General features: G+C 49.9%; 2 protein-coding genes across 6 annotated transcripts in view; one reads left to right on the top strand and one right to left on the bottom strand.

Annotated features, from left to right (window-relative positions):
* COL2A1 (collagen type II alpha 1 chain) overlaps nt 1-5,532 on the top strand; it is a 31,571-nt gene extending 26,039 nt beyond the window's left edge. For both annotated transcript variants that reach the window (XM_054443078.2, XM_063672702.1), the window contains exons 43-54: nt 90-197; nt 371-478; nt 836-889; nt 1,062-1,169; nt 1,334-1,387; nt 1,570-1,677; nt 1,922-1,975; nt 2,428-2,535; nt 2,893-3,181; nt 3,636-3,823; nt 4,168-4,410; nt 4,946-5,532. In XM_054443078.2, coding sequence (XP_054299053.1) covers nt 90-197; nt 371-478; nt 836-889; nt 1,062-1,169; nt 1,334-1,387; nt 1,570-1,677; nt 1,922-1,975; nt 2,428-2,535; nt 2,893-3,181; nt 3,636-3,823; nt 4,168-4,410; nt 4,946-5,092 — 1,569 coding nt within the window. In that variant the 3' untranslated portion in view covers nt 5,093-5,532. The remainder of the gene's footprint in view (nt 1-89; nt 198-370; nt 479-835; nt 890-1,061; nt 1,170-1,333; nt 1,388-1,569; nt 1,678-1,921; nt 1,976-2,427; nt 2,536-2,892; nt 3,182-3,635; nt 3,824-4,167; nt 4,411-4,945) is intronic.
* A 3,834-nt stretch (nt 5,533-9,366) lies between these two features.
* TMEM106C (transmembrane protein 106C) lies at nt 9,367-14,744 on the bottom strand. Of its 4 annotated transcripts, none has more exons than XM_054443074.2 (8): nt 14,630-14,744; nt 13,842-14,056; nt 12,912-12,975; nt 12,261-12,420; nt 12,029-12,169; nt 11,526-11,575; nt 10,990-11,043; nt 9,367-10,119 (listed from the first exon to the last, which is right to left on the bottom strand). In XM_054443074.2, exons 2-8 carry the CDS (start codon nt 14,026-14,028, stop codon nt 10,023-10,025), a joined length of 753 nt encoding a protein of 250 aa, XP_054299049.1. In that variant the 5' UTR covers nt 14,029-14,056; nt 14,630-14,744; the 3' UTR covers nt 9,367-10,022. The 4 variants fall into 4 exon arrangements, with proteins under 4 accessions (XP_054299049.1, XP_054299051.1, XP_054299052.1 ...); XM_054443076.2 differs by having other exon boundaries at nt 14,559-14,668; XM_054443077.2 differs by lacking the exon at nt 10,990-11,043.
* Between the last annotated feature and the right edge of the window lie 766 nt (nt 14,745-15,510).

Genomic DNA, 15,510 nt, shown 5'->3' with positions numbered 1-15,510 from the left:
GGAGCGGGGCTGCACAGACAGAGCTGTGCTGAGAGGGCAGAAGAGGCTGGGCCACTGTCAGTTCTCATCTCCCGCCTCTCCTCTCTCAGGGTGCCGAAGGTCCACCAGGTCCCCAGGGTCTGGCTGGTCAGAGAGGCATCGTCGGTCTGCCTGGGCAGCGTGGTGAGAGAGGATTCCCTGGCTTGCCCGGCCCATCGGTGAGTGTGGGGTGTCCCTCCCTCCATCCAAGCTGGGCCCTGCCTGCCAAGGCTTCTACCTCCCTCAGCACCCTCAGGACTGTCCCTTGTCTGCCCCCTCCCTGAAGGATCAGTGGGCCCTGGGCAGGGGTGCTTACCACGTGCACTCATCATCCTTGTCTCTGTCCCTCCAGGGTGAGCCCGGCAAGCAGGGTGCTCCTGGAGCATCTGGAGACAGAGGTCCTCCTGGCCCCGTGGGTCCTCCTGGCCTGACTGGTCCTGCAGGTGAACCTGGACGAGAGGTGAGCAGTGAGACCCCCTGGGGTGGCCCTGATTGGGGGGAGGGGCCCTGTGAGTCTCTGTGCTGGGCCAGCCAGGACAAGTCCCAGGCGGGGCCCTGGAGAAGGGAGTGGCAGTGTTGGCCGACAGGCCTGAAAGCCTAGGTGCAATGGGAAGGTTGTGGGGGAGAGAGACGGGCATAGAGACCAAGAGCTGCTTCCGGAAGGAGGAGGGAAACTTGGTGAGGAAGCTTTGGCTTCAAAGTGTGAGTGAGTTGGGCAGAAGAGGAGAGGCCTGGGCTTCTGAGGGGGGTCTGGGGGAGCAGAGGGGGAGATGGGCAGGAAGCAGCTCTAAATGCATTCTTGTTTCACTTTGTCCAGGGAAGCCCCGGTGCTGATGGCCCTCCTGGCAGAGATGGCGCCGCTGGAGTCAAGGTGAGTGTCTGGTGTCTGTGTGTGCAGTGGGATGGGGAGGACATTGCGTCAGGCCTGACAGGTCAGCTGGGGGTGGCAGGTTGGAACCAGACTCATCTCAGCCTAGAAGGACCTTCTGTTCCTGTCTCTTCTGGAACATTCTTCTATGAGCCTGAGACCTCTCTCCTGACAGGGTGATCGTGGTGAGACTGGTGCTGTGGGAGCTCCTGGAGCCCCTGGGCCCCCTGGCTCTCCTGGCCCCGCTGGTCCAACTGGCAAGCAAGGAGACAGAGGAGAAGCTGTAAGTATCCTGAATTCAGTAAAAGCCACCTTCCCCTGTGTGGTGGGGCTGAGGCAGTCCCTGGGTTTAGACGGTCTCTGGACTATGGAGCGGTGGCCTCAGATGCAGAGGAGGCCCCCACCTGTCCTGGCTTTTCTCTGACGCTGCGCTCACTCTCTCCTTAGGGTGCACAAGGCCCCATGGGACCCTCAGGACCAGCTGGAGCCCGGGGAATCCAGGTGAGTATCCAAGTGTCCTGCACTGAGTCCCCACCAGGGATAGGCCGGGAGGGCAGCCAGCCTCCAGGTGGTTCCTGGGCCTCCAGCCCTGTGGTTCCGGGGATTCCTCAGCTTGGGTGGGACAGGAGGGGGCTCCTGTCCTGGCCCTGACCTGACTCAATCTGTGTCTGTCTTGTTCCCAGGGTCCTCAAGGCCCCCGAGGTGACAAAGGAGAGGCTGGAGAGCCTGGCGAGAGAGGCCTGAAGGGACACCGTGGCTTCACTGGTCTGCAGGGTCTGCCCGGCCCTCCTGTGAGTGTCACTGCCTGCCTGGGACTTCCCGAGGTCTCCTGCCACTCAGAGCCCACTTGAGCTCCCTGTGCTGCCAGGACAGCTTGGGATCACCCTAAGCAGTTTCTAGGATTTCCTCAGGGCTGGAGGGAGGAGGAAGTGGAAAGGGAATGGGGCTGGGACATAAAGCTTCTCCCCCAGCTCCCAGAATATAGATAGATATGTCTGTGCTGACCGCAGCCCTTTGCCTCTTCCTTCTACACAGGGTCCTTCTGGAGACCAAGGTGCTTCTGGTCCTGCTGGTCCTTCTGGCCCTAGAGTAAGTGACATGGAGTTGGAAGATGGAGGGGGCCCTTCAGAGGGTGCGGGCCTGTGTTCCCATGGGGAGGGAAATGATGCTGCTGCTTCTGGGGAAGCTGTGGGCTCAGGGGTCCTCACTCAGTAATGGGGGCAGGACTGGCTCATGTGCCTATGGCCAGAAAAGCGCCTGAGGCCGCAATGGCTGTAAGACAAACATGAAGCAGCTCTCGCTGTCAGACAGACCCCTGGTAACAGCATTTTACAAAGAGGAGCTTAGGAGGGTAGGCAAGCCATGGAGCTATCCTGCTGGTTCTTGGCCAAATAGAGACCAACTTAGGGTTCCATGACTGAGCATGTGAAGAACTGGGGGCAGAGTGGCTGGTGCTATCAGGACAGCCACCTACCCAGCCCCAGCAACTCCCCAGCCTTCCCTGTGGTGACCACTCTTTCCTCACAACCTCTCTCTTGCAGGGTCCTCCTGGCCCCGTCGGTCCCTCTGGCAAAGATGGTGCTAATGGAATCCCTGGCCCCATTGGGCCTCCTGGTCCCCGTGGACGATCAGGCGAAACCGGCCCTGCTGTAAGTGTCCTGACTCCTTCCCTGCTGTCGAAGTGTCCCTACCATCCGGGAGGCTTGAGCTCTTTTTTGCTCAGGGCCTCTTTTAGGGCATCAGCCTGCAGCTAACAGTGATGGCATCCTTTATCCTGAGGTCTCCTCAGAGGTCACAGGGCCCATGATCAGTGCTGGGAAACTGAAGAGATGGGCTAAGGAAAAAATAGACATGGTGCTGTGATTTCCTTGGTCCTGGCCTGCTACACCTCTGCCCCACCCATGGGGCTGGGAAGAGGGACACTCTAGTACATTCTAGCAAATGGGGATGGACACGGAGGGGCACTTTCCCACAATCCTGGCTGATCTCTCTGTTTCCTGCTGCAGGGTCCTCCCGGAAATCCTGGACCCCCTGGTCCTCCAGGTCCCCCTGGCCCTGGCATCGACATGTCCGCCTTTGCTGGCTTAGGCCCGAGAGAGAAGGGCCCTGACCCCCTGCAGTACATGCGGGCTGACCAGGCAGCTGGTGGCCTGAGACAGCATGATGCCGAGGTGGATGCCACACTCAAGTCCCTCAACAACCAGATTGAGAGCATCCGCAGCCCCGAGGGCTCCCGCAAGAACCCTGCTCGCACCTGCAGAGACCTGAAACTCTGCCACCCGGAGTGGAAGAGTGGTAAGCTTGGAGAACAGGATCCCCCGCCCCAGGAAGCAGGGAGTCATCCCTTAGGCCCAGCAGCAAGGGAGGAGACGCCCCCTAGTACAGGGCAGAGCTGGGCCTGGAAGGATCTGCCAGAGGGTTCCTCTCTTATTTCACAGCAGAGAAGCTGCAGCCCTGGCCCCTGTCCTGCCATGGCTACCTGTCCGAGGTGACCTCAGAGTGGACTCCATCCACCAGCTGGGCACTGCTCCTGCCCTTTTTGCATGTGTCCTTCCTTAGGGCTGGACTTAGTTCATGCAGATCTCCCTGCCCCTGCATCCTCCCAGGTCCCCCTCCTTTCAGGCCACGTGTGAACCTCATGCCTTGTCCCTGTAGGCCTCTCTGTCTCTTTCAGTCAGGCCTGGGCCTCTCAAGCTTTTGTGTCTGTGCCTGTCTGAGCCCCCATGGGTGCTGCCTCTTCCCCCTGCAGGAGACTACTGGATTGACCCCAACCAAGGCTGCACCTTGGACGCCATGAAGGTTTTCTGCAACATGGAGACTGGCCAGACTTGCGTCTACCCCAACCCAGCAAACATTCCCAAGAAGAACTGGTGGAGCAGCAAGAGCAAGGAGAAGAAACACATCTGGTTTGGAGAAACCATCAATGGTGGCTTCCATGTGAGTACCTGGGTGCCCTAGATGATGAGCAGAGATGACTCCTCAAACTCTTTCTTTTCTTTCTCCCTGGAAGCTTTTAGCACCTTCCCCATATTTTCCTCCAGTTTTCTCTTGGGCTTGAGAGGAGGGAAAGAGGAGGAAGAGTATTTTTTTTCCCACGTGGAGGTGGGAAAAGAGGTCCTCTGAGCTTGCTCCACTCCTGGAAGCAAAAATGTCCAACTAGCTCCCTGCTGCCCCAGTACCCTTGAGGTCCTTGAACCATGAACTCTTGGCAGCCCCTACAGCCCCTGGTCCCATTGAATGCCAGCTCCCAGGCCTCACACTGCCGCTCTCTGCTCCAACAGTTCAGCTATGGAGATGACAACCTGGCTCCCAACACTGCCAACGTCCAGATGACCTTCCTACGCCTGCTGTCCACGGAAGGCTCCCAGAACATCACCTACCACTGCAAGAACAGCATTGCCTACCTGGACGAAGCAGCTGGCAACCTCAAGAAGGCCCTGCTCATCCAGGGCTCCAACGACGTGGAGATCCGGGCAGAGGGCAATAGCAGGTTCACGTACACTGCCCTGAAGGATGGCTGCACGGTGAGTGGGGCTGCCAGAGAGAAGAGCTGCCTGTGCCCAAACTGCCTGGAGCAGGGCTGAGGGTTGGCCCGCAGCAGCTGTCAGGTCCTAAAGTGACAGGATCATCAGAGGCATGAGTTTGAGGGTCATGTAGAGAAGATAGGCTGAGTGACAGGTGAGAGAGAGGCACATATCGTTCCATCTTATCCATTCCCATGGCTCAGGGGAACAAAACCCTACCTGGAACCCAGTGACTATTGTAGAAGTGTTCTCGCAATGTGTACAGGGTGAAGAAGTAGTCACAGGTTGGGAGCTCACTGTGGGGAGTGGGGAAGGAGGGGAAGGGCAGGGTGGAGGAGGGCCCTGCCACTAAGGATAGGAGTTGAAGTGGAGAGGCCTTTGGCAAGCCAAGAAGAGGTCTCAGGAGCCCCCTCAGTGTGGTTCAACCTTGTAGGCTCTGATGCTCGCCAGTTTGTTCAGTTTTGGGCTTCTGCGCAGCTGGAACTGGGTAGCAAGGCATCTACTGAACAGAGCCTCCTCCTTTTTTCTCCCCTAGAAACACACCGGTAAGTGGGGCAAGACTGTCATTGAGTACCGGTCACAGAAGACTTCACGCCTCCCCATCATTGACATTGCACCCATGGACATAGGAGGGCCCGAGCAGGAATTCGGTGTGGACATAGGGCCAGTCTGCTTCTTGTAAAAACCTGAACCCAGAAACAACACAATCCGTTGCAAACCCAAAGGACCCAAGTACTTTCCAATCTCAGTCACTCTAGGACTCTGCACTGAATGGCTGACCTGACCTGATGTCCATTCATCCCACCCTCTCACAGTTCGGACTTTTCTCCCCTCTCTTTCTAAGAGACCTGAACTGGGCAGACTGCAAAATCAAATCTCGGTGTTCTATTTATTTATTGTCTTCCTGTAAGACCTTCGGGTCAAGGCAGAGGCAGGAAACTAACTGGTGTGAGTCAAATGCCCCCTGAGTGACTGCCCCCAGCCCAGGCCAGAAGACCTCCCTTCAGGTGCCGGGCGCAGGAACTGTGTGTGTCCTACACAATGGTGCTATTCTGTGTCAAACACCTCTGTATTTTTTAAAACATCAATTGATATTAAAAATGAAAAGATTATTGGAAAGTACATATTGACTTGTGGTTTGTTCTTTAGTTTGTTTTCCATTAATCCTCCATTCTGTAGGCATGCCCAAATAGCAGTCCTAAGGACTTCTTCTGTTGATTTTTCAACCTAGAGTAAGGACACTGAAGCCACACCGCCAGGGTTAGCAGCCTCACACAAACATGAACTTGTCTCTCTGGTAAACCTTGGCACTATGTGGAACCCATTGTCGAACAGGACCAGAGACCAAAATTTGAGAAGGGAGGTATGCCAGAGGGAGGGCATTGCTCTTGAAGGTAAACACTGAACACAGCTCTATGACACATTAGTGCCCTGCCAGCTTAGGGTGTAAGACCACATGTGGGCTGCATCCTGCTGGATTGGAGACGTGGGAGATACTCCCTTGAGAAAGGAAGAAGATAGGGGAGTAAATCCTGTAGGGGCCCGTGGTTAAGTGCACACGATCAATCTGAATGATCTATTTGTGTCCCTCTATAAGACTTTTGGTTGCAGGTCAAGGAGAGGTGGAAATGTGACCGGGCCCACCCACATTCCTCTTTCCTGCCCCCGCCACGCTGGCCCCCATTCTTCACTCCCTGGGCCTGCACTTAAAATTTCCATGGACTCCGAACACCAGGCTTAAGAATGGACTGCTTCCCATTTCTTCCTACTCTTGGGTGTCCCTTGCCTTTCAATGACCTGGACAGGTGGCAACAATGAGCAAGTTGTCCCTTTCTCCACGGTGATGGGAACGCGGGAAGTGAGAGGGAGACTCCAAATCAATCAGAGGGCAGTAGCATTTTGTGAAGTAAATTTCCAAATATTTGGCACAGCTGATAAAACAGAGAGCTACCCCTTTCTCTGTCCCTTTCTCCCATCCCTGCTCCTGCTTCCTCCAGGTTAAGGTTGACAGCTTTTCTATTAAATAGTAAAAATAAATGAGACACTTGTGTTGGATTTGTATGTATTAATACTCAATTTATGATATAAATTATCACCAGATAATATATGCCTATATATTATTATACAATATAAATAATATATACCTATATATTATTATACAATATAATATATACCTATATATTATTATACAATATAATATATACCTATATATCATTATACAATATAATAATATATACCTATATATTATTAAATAAAGTATACCTATATATTATTAAATAATATACATAATATATACCTAGGTTTATATATGTATGTATATACACATACATACATATACACCTACAATAATAATAAGGATATACCCCACCAGAGCTAGTTCATGACAAAGGAGTAAAATGAAAACATGATCATTGAAAACACATAATTAGAATAGCTATCTCATAAGTTAAACAACCCTTCCACCTACCAAGAGTGCTAATTAGGGTCGGAGGAGAGCAGGTGACATATAGGGGTTCCTAGCTGGAGCTAGAGAGTTGAGCTCTGCTCCAACCTGCCCAACTCCAGAGCCTACTTACCCTTAACAAAGTAGTTCAGTAGATTGTGACCATCAGCTTAGACCTCTGCAAGAGAAGTCCCAGGATCAAGGTGACTCCTTGCAGTTCATCCGCTTCTTGAGTCCCTAGTCAAACTCAGAAATAATAGCAGCTGCTCCCTAGGTAACTGCGGCACGAAGCAGAAGGGAGAGCCCAGGGCAGTGCATGGAAAGCTCTGCCTCTGCCTGCACTAGGGTCAGGTGGAAATCGCCACCCTGGCTGGCAGGGCTGTGCTCCCTGTGCAGCTTCCTTGCCCTCCTTTGGCCCGGAGAGGAAGGTGAGAATAACCAGGATCGTTACTAACTTCTGTGATCCCTGATGCCCCCAGAAAGGAGACAGTCTCACTGGTCAGAACAACTTGTCAGATAAATTCCCAACCCCAGCAGGACTCAGGATAAATTCCACTCAGCAGGACTGAGTGGAAAGACCCAGCTTCCTGATTTTAAGGGGCTGGGCCAGGCTTTCCCTCTCTTGAGCCTCCCATCTCCATGGAAGTGTCCGACATCACAGGCTTTGGACTAGGAGTCGGCAGTCTCAGCTCCAGCTAAGACTTACTCTCAAGTCCCTTGGATCCTGTGCAAATCAGAGAACTTCTGAAACGGGTTCCCTTCTAAACAACTGAAAGAACACAGAATCTTAAAGGAGTGCTAACCAGGTAATAAAGAATTTTACTTATCAAGGCAAAGAATAAGGATTATTTTGCCCAGAGAAAATACCTGGGACCCTATTGATTCATGTAGTGCTTTAAATAAATAGGCTGATTCTTTTAATAATTTCTTTCACACTTTGGGCTAGAATCCCTGAGAGATGACCCAGAGATCGTGGAGGTCCTGCATTGAGGTACCTAGGGTTGCAGAATAGTTGGTGGAGATACACTGTGGCCTATATAAGGCCTGGTGAGCATAAAAGATTTGTGATGGTGTTTTAAACTCTAGCTATGACTCTGGACAAAATGCATTAGAAATTGCAATCCTAGGCATACAGCAGGTACTCAATAAATACTTTCTAGAATGAGTAAATAAATGAACGGAGATTTCTGTATGCAACAACTCTTCAACCAGGTGATCCAGTATAAGTAGTTTGAGATAAGAAAGACGTCACAGTACAGGCCAAGCCAGAAACTACAGAGAAGAGATAGCTAGCAAAGCCTCTCTCCAAGAAACACACTCTGAAAACTTCAATCCATTGGGAACACAATGGTGATGACAATGACACCAAAGCTAGCCACTTACTCTTTCTATTCTGGGGTGCTGAGAGAATATTCCAGGCATTTGTTCAAGAATTGACAGACACTACAATAAAGCTCTGCAGAACATCCCAAAGTGCAGTTTGGGATGCTAATAATGTAAACAGATATGGAAATTGATAGTATTATAACATCAGATTTATTGCTATATGTTTTAAAAATGTAAGTTCTCTCATTCTAACATCATAACTGGATTTTAAGATAATATCAAAAGCAAGAAATGTTACTAAGGCACATGGTCACAAAAAAAAATGTTTCAAAACTGAAGTACCAGTATGAGTATCTCTTTCAAACTTCCATGAAAAATCTGCTACACAGGCTATTTGGAAAACAGGAAAACGAAAGAGCAAATGTAGCAACGTGAACATCTTCACGTGTTTAGGGCATGTTCTTATTAGGGCAACATTCTCAGAAATGGTGCACATTTGTTTCCGTGCAAGTGGTGATGTCCTGTCATCAATCCACATCAGTCATCACTGTCATGAACATGTGTCACTACATGATCCAGGGCAACACCAAAACTTAACCCTCAGCTTCTGGGTTCCTCTGTTATGGTCGAAGTCAGCCCAACAGTCATGAAATTTAGCTTTAGTTTGAAGATTCAAGACTATACAGGTCATTAAGCAAATATTGAAAACCAAGCTATGGGAATGGAGACAAAAACTAATATACAACCCCAGCCACCACCTGTTGTTGTTAGGGTTTCCTGAGGTCCCAGTGCTATGGGAAGAGCTGACTTCTAACACCTGACTCAAGCTTCTTAACTAGATTCTCTGCCATCCTGGGGCTGTAGCCTAACCTCTGGTGGCAGAGCAGGTGGAGATGACCCAAGAAACTTACAACCTCAAACCAGGATGTCTTATTCAAGACTAAATTCCAACCTCCATGGGGCACTGAGTGCTCTGTCCTGGAAGGGAACAGGGTAGCCCCCTGCCGCAAGAGGCAGATGGAGGAAAATGAGGCTGCTTGCTGTGACAGGAACTCATGGGAACGGGAGTACAATCAGGGTGCCGTCTCTTTCCTCCTATTCCATCCTGACCCAACTGGAAGGGAACTATTCTACGGTTCCCCCCAGAGATCCCTACAAAACACCCAGGCAATCAGAGGAGACACAGATGAATCAAAAGCAGGGTTTATTTTTCTATCATCAAATCCCCAATCCATGTTCCAGCCAATGGATGAAGGGTGAATCAAGCCCCACATAGACTCTTGGTAAAAACAATTCTAACTTTCTAAAAAAAAAAGCCAACACACTTTTTTCTTTCTTTTTGAAAAGCTCCCAGGCCTTTGGGAACAGCTGAAACAAATTCATATCCTGAATAGGTCTGTTTTCTCTTAGGTATTTGGATGGTCCCTCTCTGCGGCCACTTCTGCACAGATGAGGCACTGATAATGGCCTGCAGCTCACTCACAATCCTAGCTCCACATCACTCCATGGTTTGATAACCTAGAACCACGTTATGATTTCCATTTATAATGCCCTAAGAACAGCTGAAAAGATCTGTATTAAATTCTGCAAACCTTTATTGAGTGCCAACTATTTGCTGGGCACAGGCTAGGCACTGGGCAGTGATTCTGCTGGTTCTGAGAAACATAAATGGTACCATAGGGAGGTGTTTCCTCCTAAGTGGCAGGAGGATGTTTGCTGGGAGTTAAGTGAACCAATTCCTCCTCTGCTTACACCACGTGGGGGTAGGTACAGAACTCAGGAGTTGGGAACATATGCTGTGCTCTCTTCTACAGGCGCTGTGTGGAAGAACCAATAGCAGTTGTTAAATAGCTGTGGAATTTCCTCCACAATCCACATAGTGATGTGTCTCCAAGGAGCTCTGGGTCATGAGGCCAATGTATGAAATCTTCACTGAAGTTCTAGGGAAAAGAAAACCAAGAAGAATTAATTATGTTTGGGGGATGAAATAAGCCAGAAAAATGTCCCAGGAAATTTTTTGCAAGTTCAGGGAACAATACCCATGGGCCCCAGGCACATATCCTCATGGTTATGTAACCAGGAGGCCAGAAGATCTTCCCACTTTCACAGAGATACTGTGCCAGGAGGTGGCCTTCCAAACAAGGGTTCTCAATCGAGAATGATTTTACCCCACAGGAGACTTCTGGCAATACCTGAAGACATTCTGGGTTGTCACAACTAAGGGATGGAGGGTTTACTACTGGGATCTAGTGGGCAGAGGCCAGGAATACTGTTAAACATCCTGTAATGCACAGAACAGCCCCCTACAACAAAGGTCTGGCCCAAAATGTTCATAGTGCCAAGGCTGAGAAACTCTGCTCTAACCCCTCATATTTCATGTCTGCAGCAGAGTCTTGTCACTTGCAAATTTAACAGTCATGCTTCCAGAAACAACCCTAAAGATCCATGACATGTGGTAATTTGTGTGGCTAGAGAGGAAGTCTGGTCAAATGCCCAGTACTTAACATCTTGAGAAAGCTTTTCTGTTCGTGACTGTCTCATTAGGATTCTGAGGGGATCATGTGTTTAGTTAAACTAGACCCATTTTATGGAGAAAATGTTTGACTGCTCAGGGTGACTGGTGATTTGTGAAGGGCATGTGGACACTGCGTTTAGAGAACACCAGGGATCTACTGTATCTGTGCCTGTGAGGCACAGGGTGTCCCCTTGGGCTAGGTGCCTCTGCCCTGTGGTCACACAGGGGCCTCCTGAGCAAAGGTGGCAGGCTCACATGGCCGGACAGGCCATCGGGACGGGGAAGAGAGACGCACCGCATGAAGATCACTATGCTGTGCACCAGGATATCAGGTACCGTGCAGAAGAAGCTACCAAACAGCAAATATGGAAATAGTCAGTTTTTTTTTTTTTGAAAAAAAAAGCCTCAGCAGAAGAGTGCAGAGTTACACTGTCCTGTTTGGGGTGCCCCCCTCCCCCTTCCGACATAAGTGCTGCCAAGGCTCGTCAGCTCTCAGTCCCTGCCACCGTTGTTTTCATCCTCCCACAGCGTCATACCACTTTCTGTTTTTTCAAACCCATCACATAAGTGCTGGAGCTTGGTAACGTTTTTAGTGGCTCAGTGTTCTCTTTTAGCAATTCCAGCACTTCTGCCACATATCAAATAAGACATTCCTCAAATGCACACATAATAACAGTACATTCTTCAAATAAATCTCAAGACATCCAAAGCCAAGGAACCTATAGGCCAAAAGCTGAGATCTAAGGCAGGACCAGGCCCCAATCAATGGAGTATGACTTTGAATCCCTTTCCTCCAGTAGAGAGCACACACAGAGAGAACAGTGTCCTTACTACACATAGGAAAACGGTCCTCCCATCTCGGCCTTCCCGGTAAAATTCACCTGAAAATAAGATACCAGAGTTGGTCTGTGGCCAAGCAGGCTTGACACAGAACAGTATTATTATTAGCAATCCAAAGACCTTGGGTCATTCTTCCATCACATACAAAATACTTCCCTGAGATTGTCCCTAATATAGTCTATGAGCCTCTAATTGATACTGCCAACCTCTTCCCTTTTGAGAGGCCAGTGGACCTCAAGCTGTAACACTGCTGCTTCTTATTTTGTAGCAAATCTTTTTCTCTTACAAATTATTCTGCTCCCCAAATGCTTAAATGATGGCTGTTTTTTCTCACAATTATTTATAATTACAGGGCCCATCAGGTCTTCCTCATCACCAGTTCCTACAAGTAGAAACGAGGAGACAAAAAGGAAAGTGACACAGCTATGGCATTCCTACAGCCCCCTACTCTTCTCTTAGGCCTGTGGGGCAAGATTCCTAAAAGAACAGCATACCAGTTGCTCACTCCGAGGTGGAATAAGGGAGACGTTAGTAGTCACATATGTACCGACCACTGTGTTCATGTACTGAATCTGGCTGGACAGGCTGGTCACTGCCACCGGGTAGAAGTTGGAGTTCCTGATTTTCAGGGTGGCCTACATCAGGGCAAGTCAGGAAACAAGTGTAAGTGTCCTGGGTCCCAACCTGGCAGGTGCACAACCCAGGGAATGAGACCCTAAGGCTTACCATGATGGTGAGAATTACAAGGGAGTCTTGCTTATTAAATGTGACTTTCACGACTTTGATGCCGTCATCATCCACAAGGACTGAATGCGGAAACAAGAAGAAAACCACCAAACCAGATGCCAGGAGACAAAGCAGGATGGACAGGAGGACATATTGCTTACTGCAAATGACACAGCACATGACCGACCCAGGCAGTCAGATATCAAGGTTCAATGTGTCAAGATTAAACACAAAACCAGGAAAGAGAAGGGAGTGAAAGGGAAGTTCCAAGAGCCAGGAACCATAAACCAGTCAAGAAGCAGCGAAGCAGGAGAAACCTTTTAAAACTCCTTTAAACACTGTTTGCACTCTGGGAAGAAAAGCTGAAGAAAGGAGCTATGTGGACAGAGACAGTCCCACACCTCCCTGAACACCCCACTTTCCCAATTTCTTCTAATTCCATTCCTTGACCTTCAAAGCATTTCCAGCTTCAAGTTTCTTTCCCCAGATTGTGATGGGGGCAGAAATATCTTACTTGGGCAAACAGTTAAAAGGAAAATGGGGAACTTATAAGAACATATGTAGTTTTCAAAGAATTAACTGGCATTCATACATACAGAAAGAGATTAGGGACAGAAGTAGGTATTGACAGGTGAGAGGCAGGTAACTCACGTTCGCTGAGGGCGCAATCTCTGATCACTGTGTGGGATCAAAGCCACCAACTCATTTACTTGCTCTAGAAAAGACCCAAACAATTATTTTGTAAATCCCATGTGTTGGCAGTACTTTCCTTCACATCTCACTTGAGCCTGCCACAACAAATATTCTTCTGGAATGAGACATTTTAAAAAATGCTAGTGAAATTCACATGTTGGGTCTAATGAACAAGAAACAAGAGAGTGCCACAAATTATAAAACATCTATCAGTGCTGCCAGGGTAGTGACGTGGAAGTTGAAAAACCTAGGATCCTGTTCTGGCTTTACTACATGGGCTTGGCAGAGTCGTTGAATCTCTCAAGGCCATGGTTTCCTCACCTTTCATATGGAAGCTTTGGAGTAAATGATTTCGAGGGTTCTAACCAGCTCTAAATTTCTGTGACTCTCCAGCTAAACTGTTAAAGACTTTCTGAGGGCCAATTTGTTAATAGTAATAGATGATCCTGTACCAAGACTAAGTATCTGTCTCTCTCTCCTGACCTGATATATTTTTCTGACCTTAGGCTGTTAAGGATTAGCTACCCATTTCCTTGAAAAGCAGCTTCCAAGATGCTTCCCCCGCAAAGCTGTCCCAATCCTTATGACAGCGATAAAGAAATGTGCCTGTCAACAAATCCCACAACACAGAGCGAACTGAATGTTCCAAACCTCAGGAAAAGAACAAGAGTGGAGGTGAAGAAAAGAAGAAAGGGTTGGAAAAATAAGGAGAGGAAGAGAAGTTGCGGAACTGCCCAAGTGTATTAAGTCAGTTGAGCTGGCTCCTGTCCAGGGTACTGTCTCTGACTATTATGGTATTACTGCCCAGAAGAAAAGTTGTCTGGGCAGACAGGAGAACTCCGAGGGTACCTTGGGATTCTCATCAGGGAATCATCCCTCCATGATCACCTGTTGGAATGTAGCCTGTCCCCTGGCACGTGAGACAGGTGATGCTATCTCTCCCGGTGAATTCCACATATGGGAACTGAGCAATGGCTTCTTCCTGCTCTCGTTCAGCCAGCAAACCGTCCCTGTCATCTTCTTGCTTTCGCCTCCAGGAGGAGGGGCGAGCAGCAGCGGAATGCTGAGACCCCATGGCCGTGATATGCCACTGGTGTCATGTCCTAAGATGAAAAGAGGGAGTGCACGTTAGCGGCCCCAGTGAATCACGACAGAAATCGCTTGTTTCTATAAGAAAATTAAAAACGCAAAAATGACAAGTTGCCGCCCTGAGTGTGGTCCCAACACCTGTACGATTTCTATCGGGACCCTCATTTGTAGTACTGCTCCCCACTCCCCTCTTACCCGCCACACACAGCCGGCGGAGGTAGGGAGGGGGAACGGGGCCTGCCTTTCACGCACCTGCCTCGATCCTCACCGCCCTGGGACTTGGGGCACTCCCGCTCCCACCTGGTCCAGCCTCGCCCCTTCCTCTTCACTATTTGTAAGCTCTGTGCCCTCCTCGAGCAACAAACAGGCACCAAATTGATAACGGGCCTTAACGATTCCCATTCCTCTCCACCCCCCAGCCCCAGGAGGCGGGCTCAGGTCACGCCCCCTGGCAAAAAGCGATGCTCTGAGCCCACGAAAGTGGCCCAGGCAGGAGCGAACGCCAGCGTCCCAGACCTGCAGGGCACGAACTCCCAGAAGCTCCTCTCCGGCCGCTCCCCCGACCACCTGCCAGCTTGAGGACTTACCAGCCTCTTGGGTCTGCGGAGCGGCACGCACTCAGCGCGCAGGCGCCAAATACCAAGCCCGCTAGGAGAACGCCAGCGCGCGCTCGCGCGTGCGCTCTTCGCGGCTCCGGAGCCCTTCCCAATATGGCAGCTGTCTAGCTCCCTCGCTTCCGGTAGAGGGCGGCAGAGAGCGCCGGGGAGCCGCGACCCTTGCTGTTGGGCCGAGGTAGTCCGCGGAGTCGGGACGATGCTCTGCTGTTCGCTAGATAGGCTGGGAAAGGCTCCAGTCAAGTTTCCCGAGCAAAACACTTCTCTGCTGCGAGAGGAGGAAGGTGCTGCCGGCTACCGAAGCCATTCTGAAATATTCTTTATAGCACAGGAGCTGTGTAGTCGCTGAGGGTACACACATGCAGAGCATCCAAAGAAAATGCCTTTGCAAAAATTGTAAGTGAGAAAATTATGACAGTGAAAGAGATCTGACTTACCCAGTTCCGTCTTGCTTCTAACCTCCGAACGGCCCTTGTTCATTCCTGGGCATAGGCCAAACTAACTTTGGGAGGAATTTAGTTTATAGTTGAACTTCGAAGCAAAGATAACAGCCCTTTCCCAAAACAAACCCCCTTCTTGCCTGGGGACCAAGACTGCCTTTGTAAGACTAACAAATTAGCCACAAGATTAGAAATTATGGTTTAGGAGCCATCCACACAGAGGTCACAAGATTCCAAACCTTCCTTATTGCTCCAAGGGATAACATCACTATTGTAAAATCTAAGATCGGTGCTGGGGATATTTTTCAGACCCTGCACTGTGAGGCACCAGCTGGCAGTACCCAGACCAGTTATCTGGCTCAGCCAGTTCTGCAATCCCACCCAGGAACAGAAAACAGCAAGAAGAACCCACTT

Source organism: Pongo pygmaeus, chromosome 10 (genome assembly GCF_028885625.2).
Source record: "Pongo pygmaeus isolate AG05252 chromosome 10, NHGRI_mPonPyg2-v2.0_pri, whole genome shotgun sequence".
Taxonomy (NCBI): domain Eukaryota; kingdom Metazoa; phylum Chordata; class Mammalia; order Primates; family Hominidae; genus Pongo; species Pongo pygmaeus.
The sequence above is the reverse complement of the archived record's forward strand: the minus strand, read 5'-3'. Positions and strand labels throughout refer to the sequence as shown.

Coding starts and splice junctions, on each gene's coding strand:
- TMEM106C (XM_054443074.2), bottom strand. CDS start 14,028: ATGGGGTCTCAGCATTCCGCTGCTGCTCGCCCCTCCTCCTGGAGGCGA. Junction 12,976..13,841: donor GACAGGCTACATTCCAACAG/GTGATCATGGAG, acceptor GGTCTTTTCTAG/AGCAAGTAAATGAGTTGGTG. Junction 11,044..11,525: donor GGACCGTTTTCCTATGTGTA/GTAAGGACACTG, acceptor GCTGTTTGGTAG/CTTCTTCTGCACGGTACCTG.